This window comes from Larimichthys crocea, chromosome XXI (genome assembly GCF_000972845.2).
Source record: "Larimichthys crocea isolate SSNF chromosome XXI, L_crocea_2.0, whole genome shotgun sequence".
In the NCBI taxonomy this organism is placed as follows: domain Eukaryota; kingdom Metazoa; phylum Chordata; class Actinopteri; family Sciaenidae; genus Larimichthys; species Larimichthys crocea.
The window spans coordinates 2,587,426-2,602,663 of record NC_040031.1 but is presented as its reverse complement, the minus strand read 5'-3'; the positions used below and the strand labels follow the sequence as shown (position 1 = coordinate 2,602,663).

At 38.7% G+C, this 15,238-nt stretch overlaps 1 protein-coding gene across 4 annotated transcripts in view; it reads right to left on the bottom strand.

The window, feature by feature from the left end:
- immp2l (inner mitochondrial membrane peptidase subunit 2) overlaps nt 1-15,238 on the bottom strand; it is a 162,584-nt gene that overhangs the window by 131,521 nt on the left and 15,825 nt on the right. For all 4 annotated transcript variants that reach the window (XM_019264948.2, XM_027272969.1, XM_019264947.2 and 1 more), the window contains exon 2: nt 13,941-14,078. In XM_019264948.2, coding sequence (XP_019120493.2) covers nt 13,941-14,075 — 135 coding nt within the window. In that variant the 5' untranslated portion in view covers nt 14,076-14,078. The remainder of the gene's footprint in view (nt 1-13,940; nt 14,079-15,238) is intronic.

The window sequence follows — 15,238 nt, the reverse complement described above, 5'->3', positions numbered from 1 at the left end:
GTGTATAGTCAGTTGAAAAGAAGAAACGTTATGTTTTGTTGTTACGTTAGAACAAGCCTCTACAGACACCACAGGTCCACCATGTTAGAAACGGCATCTTTCTACAGTAGCCTAGAATGGACAAACATTGACTCTAGAGAAGACCTTTTGCATTATTCCGAAATTTCACAGCCACCCTAGTTTCTCTTCACACTATGAAGGAGAGGGGTCATTCAAGGTGGTTACAATCAGCAACTACACCTCTAGATGTCACGAAATCTGACACACTGCTCTTTTAAAAGGCTAAAATCTGCAAAGCCACAGTCTTCCTTCAACTTCAAAGTGTGTGTGTGTCCATTTTTCATTTTCTTTCCCTCATTGTCTTACAAAAACCGTTTGGGTTTGGTTGGTGCTCTCTCTTTAAAGCACACAGCTCCTTTAGTGATCCCCGTGATAAAATACTTATAATTTCACTCTTGCTGCGTTCAACAAAACTCCAAAACAACCATGTCCTCCATGACAGCTCTATCATACGCTTGTCTGTGATGGCCCACTTCTCTCCTCAACAACAACAACGATGAAATTCATTATTCCTACGACTCGGTTTGTGTCATTTCGTTGAAGAACTTGTGACGAAGCCCACTCGCGCCAGCAAGCGACACCACAGCGTTTCATTAAACAGGATGTGTGCAGGCCATTTCACGCTTGCCGTGGTAATTGACAGAATATCTCTTATCTGTCGGCCCCAAAATAAATATCCCTGTGAGTGCTGTCAGGCTGCGAGTTTATCAGATAGAGTTGGATACTTCATCAGCTTCCCTCCCAGTCATATTTTCCCATATTACATGCTGGATTGTTTCAGAAACCACCGCTGTGGTGAGTCTGAATTTATAGAAAAATGTAAAAGTGTGACAGTTGGGTGGCAGCATCACATTGTGTGATCATTAATTTAATTTTTACAGAGATGATGCAGTTTGAGAAACTTTGGGGAAAGTTTTCACATGATATGACAATGATATGACTGTATCAAACACTTATTGCAGTGTACTGACCTCCTGATGCACAGCACCTTAGGTTTTATCATTAAAAATGTAAAGTGCAAAAGGTTGTTTGAAGCTGCAAGACTGTACTTCAAGATCAAGATACAAAATATGAAATATGTGATGTGTTTATAACTTTGGGAAATAATGTACAGCAACATAATCTTCATTTGATGTATCTTTCTTTTTTGAGTATTTGCAGCATCACGTCTGTAGCTTCAGTAAAGTATTAGAACAGAATGATGAGCACAGTAATGACAGCGAGGACAGAACAGCAGAAGATGATTAAACAAAGACATTATAATGAATACACTCAGTTTATATAGGCCCTACATTAGATCAGGAGTTCATAAGACAAATATAAAAAAGGCTTATCGATTATTTTCCATTTGTGAAACTCTGAGATAATCATGAGCTTGATCATGTCTTGTCTTTTTTTCCTGACATAAATGAAGAACTCGCAGTACATATTCATAACCATCCGTTGCTCTGAAGCCCAGAAAACACTGTTTCCATGACAACATCCCAAGCACTGAAAAAAGAAATGCGGGAAATCTCTCTCTCTCACACACGCACACGCATGCACGCACACACACACACACACACACACACACACAGACAGGTTGTGTTTTTGTGTTGCTGCTCTGTGATGAACCTGCTGTGTAAAATGTTTCTCTAGACAATCAACTGGTCTGACTTCAGGAAAAATGTCGACGACAGCTGCAGAGTCACTGTGACATGTTTTAACGATCATGATAATCGTAGATTTACGGCTTATTATTGATACATTCTTAAGTTTATAGTTTGACGTTTTGGGAAATACACTTATTCTCTTTCCTACCAAGAGTAAGACAAGATGATTGATGCCACTCACTCTGAGCATAGCTTAGCATAAAACCTAGAAAAACAGGAAACAACCAACAGGGCTCTGTCCAAATAAATCTCTGAAGCTCACTGATTATATCTCGTTTGTTTAATTAGTGCAAGAAACAACGATGAACTGTTTTACAAGGGTATGTTGGCCAAGACCAGACAGACATCTCAGCTGGTTGCCGGGAAACTGGTCCTGACCCTGCTATGAAGAAATCAGTTCTCTCATCAGCACCAAAGTATCTCTTCAACTGTGAAGACCTTACTACCCCTCCTGGCCACATACTGCACTTCTCTGAGGCTATAGGATATGTATGTTGCAGCACCATAAAGAGATAGTTTGGGTTGGTTTCAAGTGTTGTTGTTTGAGGTACTTATACATAGTCAGTGTATTACCTACAGTAGACCACAGTTTGAATGCACCCAGTTTGGAGAAGCAGACTTAGAGAACCAGCATGGAAGCTAATTAATTCACTGTGGATTTTAAAAAGGCCAACTACATTTGGATCCAAACTAACGCGTTAAACACTGAAGTCACAGAATAACACAAATAAACTAACCGATCAAGGCAGCAGAGCAACAGCAACTCCTGTAAAGCGATATAGCTGCTTCAGTTTGCCGTCTGACAGCACAAAAAACAATTCTGATTGTAGCAGCTAGTCCACAGCATTACATGAAATAATGTTTGCCATGTTCACTGTCATAGTTTAGCATGTTAGCGTGCAAAAATCCGCTCATTACCAATAAGCACAAAGTACAGCTGGCAAACCGAAGTATTGGACACATTCATTTTTTCATCTCACGATGGCATTAGATGAAAATAAAAGTGATTAATTATTTCTGAGGGAACCACCAGCAATCCCTCCAATAGCTGTCAAGATAGGATCACCAAAGTCATTAGGATTCATCATTTAGCTAACATGGATATCTGTACCAAATTTTGTGCAAATCCGTCCAGTAAATGTTGAGATTTTTCACAGGATAAGTGAAAGCCAAAGGATTACTGAAGTCATTAGAATGTATCATGTCAGGACCTTGAATATCTGCAGCAACTTTCAAGACATCCAATAGTTGTTCAAATATTTCCCAACCAGTGTGGCAGACTTAAACACGCAGAGCTGTTTCTCTAACCTGTAAGGACGGCATCTTTTTTAATCACTTTGAGTACATCTGGGACTTAACAGCACAAAGGAGCAGCCTTGACGAACACGCACTGATGATTTGTGTTTTCATATCATAAAGACTACAGACAGAGCAGCAGTATCAGGATTAAGGGATCTTTCACCCAATGTACGGGCAGACAGCGTCATGGGAATATTTTGATGTCTACACAACAAAACAAGATAATGTCCAACGGCAGACGACTCGCGGCCACTATTGGGGTCACTGAGCTTGTCTCTAATAAGAGCAACATACTATTAAGTCAGACAGAGAATAAAGAGCATAGATGCGACTTTTACAGCCTTTCTTGAAGACTCCGTGTGGTTATGAATATTGTGTTAAATAGTTTGTTTATGGTTGGGTGACCGTTTCTATTTTCATACTGTCCAATCATGGTTACTCCTGATCAGTTTTTATGTGTGGGGGATTGATGTCTTTGGGGATATTATGTGGTTTAACCATACACACAAGCGTCTTAAACCTGCATTATTTCTAATGGCCAGCAGACAGCACAAGAAATAGTCAGATTGTATTGAGTCTCATGGAGAAATGAGCCTACTTGTCATTTGATGTATTACCTCGTGAGTTTATGGTCTCAATCTCTAGTTTTGAGTGTTCTTTCACACAGCATGATGTTCATTTTGTAAATTATTGGCCCATTTAGAGTAAAATAGACGATAAACCAGGGTCTGCTTTACAGCATGGCTACCTTGTGATTGACAAGCCATTCTCAGTGAATCCATCCAGCACAACACACCGGGCTCATAAAAACTCAGATCAAACTGTCAAACTAGGCAGTGCTGATCAAATATGAATCAAGATTATGTTACTGCATTGACTATTTATCCCCTCAAATGTTTTCAGAAACATACTTTAGTTCCTGTTCAGCTGTAATATCAGAAAGTCCGTGAACAGACAGAGAGAAAACTTGGTTTTATTTATTTAATAGCCATGTCTCTTTGAATCAAACTGCTCCATCTGTGTGTCTGAGCCTGTGCTCTCTCACAGCATCACATTCAATTCATTATCTTCTCTTTAATATCACGATCGAAATCATATCCATGACTACTTTTATATTTGGCAGGACAAAGTTTTGGCAATTAAAGAGCTGCGTATTTAAAAGAGGCAGTACACTGGTTTGTAATTAAGAGTTTAAAATTCATTTGTCGCTCATGCTGATTAACAGGGCTCAGCAGGTGGACCAGAAACATCTCTAAATGCACAATGGGCTGCAGATTATTTTTCAAACATCTCATTTACGTTAAAATCGCCTTTATATCGCCATTGTAAAATCGTTGATCATCCCTTTATTTGTCGACTTGGAGCAAGTCTAGCCAGGATGAAGCCTTAACCAGATTGAACAGTGTCAGTGTCTCATTGAGAGAACCGGTTTCCTCCTTTAAAAACAACCATTGTTGAGTAATTTTATTAATGATTTTAGAAGTTTTGATCAGAGTCTCAAGACTCTTCAGAAGCCATCACAGAGGTCAGCTTCATGACCCAACATAAACAACTACATGAATATACAACATGAAGCAAAGAGCAACATGCACTTTCAATATTCATGCTCATTAAAAATAGAGAGCAGATTGTTTTATGCATTATGCAACACACGTCTGGGATAATAAGCTGCACGACAGGAAATCAACTCGGTCAAAACCCAACAGGCACTTGTTTTTTTGTTTTTCTTTTCACGTCTCTGCTTTTCAGATGAGAAGAGAGAGAGTGAAGGCTGTTTACTCTTTGGATAAGAATAAAAGAGGCCATGCATGGAGTGTTTGTGAAGTTGACTCTTCTCCAACACGGCCACCTGCAACTACAGCTTTTACAGGAAAATGTTGAAGCTGTGTGCAGCAGTAAAACAGGTAAGGATGCAGCTTGTTAACCACACTAAAACTTTATTTTCAATATACTTTTGTTACTGTATTTTTCATCATGCATTTATATGGAGCTAGTGAGCACAAGATACTTTCTTGTGCACACCAGAAAGTATCTCGTGCTCATGAGAAACCTTAGGTTAAGCACAGGCAGTTGTGCTTCCTGTGCGTATGCCTCTAAGCTCAAGTGGGATCGAGTGGGATCGGGACTCAAATGTATTTCAGATTTTAAAATAAAAATAACAGATGGGATGAGGCTTAGAATTTATCTGGACACAATGTGTAACAGCTGACCTGCATAGATGTATAGTAGAACACAGAACATTAACTATCATCGAATCCTGGCCAGTCATGTTAATGAAGCTACCTCAGCACCGTGTGCAGACGCACGCGTCAGCCTTTCTTAGTTTGGTATGGTTTCAGCTGCCTTGTGATGCTGCAGCCAGCTGTGGGCAACAAACAGAATATCAGTAGTGATGTTTTTGTGAAATCCACACATTCAGTGACACCTGAACAACAGAATTGTATGATTCAGACATTAATCTAACATTTATCAAACTTGCCTGAGTTATATTAAGAGCTGTAAGGCTTTCAATGTTCATTATAGACCAATCTGTGTTCTTACATATGGCTTTCTCAATTAGACTGCATTAAACGGGGCAGATTGTGGGTGCAAATGCTGCATAATTCTGGTGCAATTAGAGGGTGCAGTTCAGTCTTTGTGGAACTGGTCAAAATAATCTTAGTCCTACAACCATGTTGTTTATCTGTCTTTCTTCTCATGGAATTTAACAAGTAGAATCAGTAATTTTTGAGAATAAATCTATTGTATTAACTCAATGTTAAATCTACTAGGAACATGAAGCCTGCAAAATATATATTATTTAGATATTTTATAATATTTATCTGCTGAATCAAGGTCAAGAGATGTAAATACAATTTTCTAAATATATTTGCTCCACTTTTGCTCACAGTCTCCACTTATGTGCATGTTTAATCACAATAAGTTCAGAAAGACTTGTTTTGAACAGTTGGACAATCACGGATGTATAAGCCCATAATTTCCTGATCTGCTGATTTCTTTATAGACAAGGACAATGCAGAGACGACCCTTGAGGAACAAAACCAGAAGACGTCATCACTGAAGGACTGGAACTGATCATTTAATGGATCAGCTTCACTGATTTGGATCCAGCACCCAGTGGCTCAATGCAGGAAAACCATGAAAAAGTAAGCCCCAGTATTGCATTTTCATGGACCCAGTTTGTGATATACATTATGGAACTTGTGTTGTATGGAGATTAATATTTTCCAAAATGTTCAAACAATACTTTTTAAAAATTGAAACAAAAATTGATCATTTAAAATATCACATACGAAACTGAAACAAAAAAAATATGTCAAAGATATAATTCAAAACTTGAGAACTCGTGAAGTCTATGAGGACACAGAGATGGCGTTTAAGACACCATGATTTTGTTGCAAACAACAAGTGTAATCCATCTCAAATTTTAAATGCAGCTAAGATGATGAAAGTGTGCAAAAGGTTTTGAGTTCAATGCCACGTTAACTCAATATACATATACCAAAACCATCTGCTCAGGTGCGAGATGTTTTAATCACATGAATGTGATAGTAGACATGACAGCTTTGATCAGATGATGCAAAAACAAAGATAAGGTAATAATTATATGTTTGTTTTGTTTTTTTCATTTAATTATCAACAGAGAGGAGAACCAATCAGTTAATCAACACCAGCAACTCCTGAGATGAGCAACACAGAGGTCCTGCATCCACCATCTTCCGATGATGTTGGCAGTCATACTGAGCAATCGACAAGCAGGCATGGATCTGAAGATGACTGTTTAATGCCTGTGTCAAATCAAAATGCAGACCAGTTGTTAAGGTGACGAGTCGGATTCCCCTCTCGCCCTTGCCATCAAAGCATCTCTTGAGGATGTTGAAGTAAACTTTGGACCCGTTTTTGGTGATGATGGTGATAATTCAAGACTCCACCCTTCCCTGGAATCCACATGACTTCAATAGTATGCAGGTGTAGTGTAGAACTGAGTCATTTCTAACAGTGCTGCAAAAAAATATTACTGCCATTATTCATTCTTTTAAAGAGTTTTCCCTATTCATTATTATGTCTATAAAATGTACAAAAACAGTAACAAATTGTCATCCAAAGTTCTCTCACACCAAGCTGATGTTTTCAGATTACTTTTTCATCCAAACATTCCAAAACCAAAAGATATTCCATGTATTCTGATATAAAACAGAAAAGCAGCAAATCTAGAACCAGCATAATTCATTTCTGCATCCTAATTGATATACTGATTGTCAAATCACACCTAATTACATTTGAAAAAGAACTCCTTCATTTAAAATTAAGACGAGTAAACATAGTTGATGACGTCCTTAATATCTTCATGGAACAAAAACTACTTAATGCTTTACAAATGAGAAAGCTGTGGACAGTGATGGTCTGTCAAGAGAGGTATACTCTGGGAACATTTCTTGGAACAGTGTGAGGGGGAAGATGAACAAGTACCCAGACTACGACCAGACTATTCTGAGAAGGCATGGCAAGCTCTTAAAAGAGTGTGTGAATGGATACCTAGAACACAAAATCATACCAATCAGACTGTCACCAGCTTTTGTTCTTGCCTGTTGTCAAGTACTTGGTTCCTGTCTGGCGATTGCTTTACAATAGGTATTGTGTAGTGAACGTAAGGGATCTTACACATGTTCCTCTTCTACTGACATTGTTATGGCATTTGTCTGAAACAAACAGTTTCTACAGATTCGCATAAATAAAACTTTATTTGTTTATTCATGTATTACAACTAAGAAAAAATTGTTGCACAAGGAGAGGAGAATATTTGTCAGCACACTGAGTTTTACATTTTGTTTAAGCCCAGAAGACAGTTTAAGTTTAATCATGTTGATATGTCAGAAAAGTCTGCTCTCATAGGTGAACATCCCTTTTCGTTTCCTATTATCATGTGTATGTTTTATGCAATTGTTATTATGAAAGAAGTTTAGTATTCAACAAAATAATACCTGTTCGATGCACATACAGTACCATTTCAAATGACTTCCCATGGCTGTTTTTGTTAGAGCCTCATATGGTAAACATACAGACAGTAACTGTCAAGAGCACAACATTGTTGAATAAAAATGTAATTCCTCTTTCATGTCCTGCCATCTTGTTTTTCTTTGTTGTGATTTTGTTTGTTTCCTGTTCATGACTGATGTAAAGGCAAAGTAAAACATCTATGACAATACTCCTATATGCTGTACAACAAATTTAAGTCTCTAATTCCAGCACATATTACTGAGAAGAGCTAATACTCCATGACAGGCAAAACCTGCCAAGTACCTTGAAAAACTGTGTGCACAATATCGTTGCAAATGTTCTGTAACAGTCAGTGTGCACATAGTGACAGATCATAGAATCATAGAGAAATAATCCAAATTTCAAAATAAAGCTTCTACATAGCTCCTGGGAAAACTTTCCAACTGACAATGTTTGGTGAATAAAGCATGGCAGACTGCAGAAGAATTGTCTGATTACGTGTTCAGTTTAGATGGATACAAATGTGGTTTCATCTCAAATTAGAGAGTGGCTCTTATCTCACTCCTCAAATGCAGGTACAAATCCAATACTTGATAAGAATCAGCTGGAAGATGCAGCTGTGACTCCACCATCAGAATGTTGCAGATGTTGAATTGTACATCAGCTCTGTCCACTGGGGAAATGTGGTGATCACTTGTGTAGAGTTCTGGGAACATGTACATGATTCGAGGTTGACCACTGGGTACCCTGTCATTCTTTGATGGTCTGATGACATGTGAATCCCACACATGGATGGTCTCATCTAATTCGTCCTAGAATAACAGTATATTAGAAAGTAAGAAAACAAGTTAATCGATATGCAATTTGTAATTCTCATGTGGGCCTTAGATGAATTTTGAATTAAATGTTTAATGTTTAATGCTGACTTTTCTGATGAAGTAAGGAGAAATGATAGGATAGGCGTGTCTGTGCTGATCCAGAGCCGGACAAACGTCACGTTTAACACAGAGAAGGTTGTTGATCCTGCTCTCTGCTTTGCGATATTTTGTTTATTTATGTAAATTTCTTGTAACCAATTTAGCTGTCAATGGCAGGGCTGTCGTGAATGTTGCGACGGAGAAAACGCTGAAAGTCTCTGACTAACATTCTCTGTGCCCCGGTCGCCTCTGACAATCCTTGGACAACCACCTAATCTCTGGACTGCCTCCATGTAACAGCCTCCGATGATTTTTGGGTCACCGCTGGTGGTAAATGCATTGATCCAGATAATTTTCTGAGAAAAGCCGTCAATGCAGCCATTGATACAGATACTAAATGGCTTCAGTTTGTCATAAGAGTCCAAGTGGCAAACATAATTGGGCCCTTTTGCAAAACAGCTTTGGCAATGGAGCTGTCTACTTCCTCTGAGTACAACACCACTCGGGTCAAGTTATTTTATAATTAAGTGTACCTCTTTTTTCCTGAGTTGGCCAAATGTTTTAACTGTTCATAAATGAAATTAACTACGCGATCCAAAGTGATGTATCCCTTGCACCGAAACAGACTACAAGACTTCAAAATTCGTTTTAAATATCTTTCAGACACAACATGACTGTGATGACTTGCAAGAAAAGCAGCAATGTCCTTGTAATGAAGTCCCAGGTTAAAATATAGCTGAACTAACTCCTATACTGTCATTTGTTACACAGAAACACAAACCGAAATGCAATGGATGGTCTGCCAAACATCACACGCACATGCAATACTTTCTGGTGCGCACAAGAAAGTACCTCACTAGAAATGTTTCATTTTATTTATTTTTTTTCATGTCCCTTTAAGGGCTCCGTACATTTACATTTAGCAGACGCTTTTATCCAAAGCGACTTACAGAGAAGGGAACAATCAAGGTAGAGTGCAATAAGAAAGCGTCAGTAAGTGCTATGACAATTCTTAAAGGGGTAGCTTTCTCATGTCCAGTTGTAGGTAGTGCTAGGAGAGAAGGTAATCTCTAAAGAGCTGGGTCTTCAGGAGATTTTTTAAAGGTAGGGCGGGACGCCCTTGCTCTGGTAGGAACTGGTAATGCGTTCCACCAACGGGGAACAACAAATGAAACAAGTTTGGATTGCCTTGAGCGAACAGGTGGCAGAGCCATGCGTCACTCATTGGAGAAGCGCAGCAGCCATGAGATAACATATGCCTGTACAAGGGCGTTCAGGTAGGTAGGTGCAGTACCGGAGACAACTTTGTAGGCGAGCATTAGTGTTTTAAATTTAATGCAGGCTGCAACAGGTAGCCAGTGGAGCTCGATGAGCAGCGGGGTGACATGTGACCTTTTGGATTTGTTGTAGACCAGGCGCGCCGCCACATTCTGGATTATCTGAAGAGGTTTGACTGTGGAGGCTGGGAGGCCCGTCAGGAGGGCATTACAGTAGTCTAGTCTTGAAATGATCACAGCTTGTGTCAGGAGTTGATTGGCATGCTGCGTTAAGTAAGGTCTGATTTTTCTGATGTTGTAAAGTGCAAAGCAGCATGACTGGGCAACTAAGGCAACATGACTGAAAAAGGTTAGTTGGTCATCAATCACAACCGCTAAGTTTCTCAACACCCTGATGGGGGCAAGACATAGGGAGTCAATTTTGATGCTGATGTCATGGTTTTATAGTAGGTTTGGCTGGGAGGACCAGCAGTTCAGTTTTGTTCGGTCTGCAGCAATATAGCAGATAGTTGTGTTGGACATAGCAGCTGTTGTTCTCTCCAAGCTAAATGATGAAACACGGCATTGCCTTGAGCAATATGAATATTTATGAACTACACCAACCATACCAGTGTTCAGATAAACACTATTTTTAAATCATTCTGGGGTATTTTGTCTGTATTTTAATGTTTATGGATGCAGGATCTATAGGTACTTTTACAATTTTACTTTGCCAAAACAAATATAGAAGTATTTGAGGAGTCTTCTACAGAATCTTTGTCCCATAATCTCATACAGAAATCTGAGGCAGAAGCTATTTATACAGAGGCAGCATCAAAGGAGTCAAATTCAACTAATAGAAGGGAATTCACTAAGAAGACCAACGTTTTTGATGCTCTGCATTTCGACAGCTGACAGCTCATGTGTTGTGCTGGTAGTGTCTATTGTAGCCTGGAGCTTTTAGCCTGCAGCAGAGATGACGAGCAGCTACAAAGGTCTGCTCAGCACACACCTTTCTAACTCCACACTGACAGATTTTTCTTATTTCTATGCTTGTAGTCTTCAGTCAACACTGACCCAAGTGGCATCACCTAGAAACACAGTTAAATATGTAAAATCCGTGTAGTTCACCATTAAACACGAGGAGGACTGTGGATTTTTCCCAAATTGCTCCCACTGGAAGCTGAAGCGATCGCCTAATGGCCACTAAGAACAGAAAGAACGATTACAGCAAGACAAACTAGTTTCAATGTGCATATGGGACTATTGGTAAAAGACAGACTTGGAAAAATGAAACCCTTATTTTAGGCATAAGTGTAACATATGCTTTTATCATGGCTACAGAGAATTCCCAATTCTAATTGGCTGTAATCTAATCTGTAATAACCAGACAGAATAACCAGATACCTAGACATTTGTGTGTTTGCTAAATTAAAGCACTAGTATTAAACTGTATCTGGACAGCAAAAGTGTGGTTTAGCTAAAAAAGCTTAGAGGTTTAGTTATTGTGTATAGAAACATGTACGTTCTCATTGAGAACCAGACAAATTTAAAGATGGACCGTCTGTAGCAAGCAGCAGATAGCAGCTCTAATCTCTCTGATCTTGTAAGTCCAAAATGTTCAAAGTTGAATTACTTTGTACGTGTGTGATGGAAGCAGATGTAAAACCTATTTTAAAAAACCTCCTGGCTCAGACTTTCCTGTTTAGATAGATGTTGCCTAGCAACACAAGCTGCATGAATTCGGGAGGACCAGGAACTATATTTAATGATGTATAAAAACACTGACATTTCTGAATCATTTATACTGTGTATCTGTAGTCATTTCTTCTCCCCTGACCAGCAGTCTGCCTTCATGTTCTACCATGTCAAGTACATGTAAAAAATATATATGGAGCGTGCCTCATAGCATTTATTGATCCAACAGCAGAGCTGCACAGACAGATATGCTAAAAATATATACACTGGAAATCTTTGATGGTAATTTACAGTGAAATCTGAACAATATTCTGCTGAATTAATGTCTATAAACTGCAACGCAATCTGGGAGAAATAAAAACATAATTACAACAAGAGAACACAGATTTACAGGAACCTACTGTAAAATGTACTGTTAACGTCTAAGCATCTTGGGAAGGTGAAAGAAAAGTGGGGAAAATAAATAAATATATAATAATAATATAATAAATAGTAATAATATAATAATAGTAATGAAGATCTTTTTAGTTTCTGAAAAAAGTTTTCATTTATTTTTGTTGATTTCTATTTCTCGCGCTGAAGCATCAAAATGTTTGGAAATGGCATACCATTTTTCTTGTCAAGGAAAATAATTGTGAGGCTTTCTCCAGCTGAAGTTTCTGCTATTTAGAACAGTGTCAAATGTTGTTGAAAAGATATGTTTGAGCTGAAATTGGTGCATGTCAACATTTGGTCTCAGTTTGAAATATTTGTAATATGTCACATTCATATACTGATGTCACCTGATAGATATATTTGTCTGGTGGGGCACGAAGCAGTGAGAAAGTGCAAAGCAAAAAGAGATGGTCAAGCAGAAGGCTGCATCAGTGAATCCACCCTCATCAAGAAGCTCAGTGACTCCAAGTAGGACCCAGCCACTCGTCCAAACTAATGACAGTATAAAGAATGGACAGATCATGAGTAACGTCACCCATAGTGCTGTTTTGAGGCTGAAAATATGCAACACTAGCCACCACCATGTTGGATGTACTGCTTCTTCTACCTCCTGGCTAATGTAAATATTTGCATAGACGTGGATCATCGGCAGACCTTAGATGAGCCAAACGGCGCCTGGTTGCTCAAATAAGCCATCTGTAATGGCACTTACCTGTCAATCAAAGCGGCAGCACTGTTGATCATGCATAACTTTAAGCCTTAATACAATTTGAACAGGTGAGTTACAAAAAAAAAAAAAATCAGCATCCTCATAGTCCGGGAAATTAGCCCAAGAGACCAAATTTTTGTTGTCTGTACCAGGCTTTAAACATGTTTATTTCTGCTGTGAAGTTGGACATTTTGATTCGGGCACTTATGGAGACTGACTCACTTCTGTAGCCTGTCTCGAACGGCTACTCGAGGTTGCTGCTTGATCCAAACACGCATTCCCTTATTTTCCAGTGTTTGAAGTTTATAAGTTTAAGTTTATGTTTTCATAAAAACACTTTACTGGAATACACAAGACTACTCCTGATCTGCAGAAAGTAAATAAAAAACAGTTTGATGTTCCCTTTTCACAAAGAAATTGTCACAGTGAGTTACCAAATATTCACCTCATTGAAAAATTGTTAAACTTTTGAAAAAAAAGAAGAAAGAAAAGCAAAGTCAACTAATTTTTACTAAATATAAACTGCACTTCGAATTCTAGTAATACACAATTATTCTAAAACATAGAAATATATTCGAATTCTAGTAATACACAATTATTCTAAAACATAGAAATATAAGAAATACAGTACTTTGCTGGCGAAGCTGCGCCAGTAAATTACTGCACAAGGTTTATCCTGCACCACAATGACAAAAACAATTCAAAGATGTTGGTTGAGACACAAAAACAGCTTTTCAGCCTCTTTTTTCCTCAACAACATGCTGTAACCTCTGACCTGTTTGTTATGTAGTTTGTGAAGTTAACAGATCTAGAAATTGCAGCCTGCTCTCCTGTTGACCCCAGGGACGTCTCTGAAGACAGGCAGCATTAGGATTTCTTTTTCACTCTAAGTGATAGATGTGTTGTAATGTCTCACCTGCATGGACGCTCCCTCCACTCGCGCCACATAGGCGAATCGATCAAGGACGGTGACGGTGACAGGAACAGCAACAAAGAAGCCGCTAACGAACGCCCGCAGGTAGCGCCTCCCTGCCGACGCCTGCTGAGCCATTACCTGGACAGGACACAAACATCTTGAGAACCATGGAAGCACACATGTAACTAAACAGCACTCAGGTTAGATTAGACTATGTTAGATTAAACTTTATTGATCTCTGTGGGGAGAGTAGGTCGATGCAGCAGCAGAAGAGTAAAACTACAGAGAAAACGGTTCACAGAAAACATGCCAAGTGGGAGTGCATGTATGAAACCAGTGAAATAAGATAAGGGTAAACTACATAGTAGCATAACAAAAGAAGACAAATATACATTTCTTATAAAAAATAAAAGATCACAACAACCACACAAGAGTTAAACCAACTCTTATTTCTGAAAGTACCAATGTTATAGCCATTTTCAAATCAATATTAATATTTTAAGATGTCATTATCAAACAGTTTCAAAGCATGTAAAGTTTTCCCTTTTGTCAGGATAAAAAATGTCAAAGGTAGAATTTAGACAAAGGTTTTTAATCCCAGACTTTCAAGGTTTCAAATTGAGTAGGTATGTCTTTTTGATATAAATTCATTCTTCGTGTTACCCAAGGTTTGTTTGTACCAGAATGAATATGTTAAATTTGTCTAATGAAAATTAGACAGTGGAAATTTCAGTAGAATTTAAGATTACATTTTCACACAGTACGAGTACTCTACATCTACAGTTTCAGAATGGTATATGGTATAACGGTACACCGCTAGCAAAGAAACACTGGATTGTCCAGACAAGGTTTTCAAGCCAGGACAAGGGCAGGCCAGTGGGGAATGCTGATGGGGACCAGAGCCAGGTGAGCGAGCAATGAAACTGGGATCAGCAGTCTTTACGTAAATGGCACAGACTAAGAGACCCAAAAGGACGTTGATGGATGAAGCTAAGAAGAGAAAAGGAGAGAGTAAGCGAGCAAGAACTCGCCGGACAAGAGTAAATATGGGACTGACTTTTAATTGTTGGTGAGACCTTTGTAAAATAAAAGGCTGAAAGACAGACGCCAAGCTGGACTTCTGGTTGTTGGACTGGTAAGTAACATTAGCTGACTGCTATGGGTTGTGTTGCACTTGTGTTACGTTTGGCTGTTAGCAAAGTGCTTGGCCAGCATTACTAATCTGAACTGAGAGCCAATCACAATGCAGTCATATCATGATAATATGAACTCTTAAATGTAAAGGCCCATGGATTGGA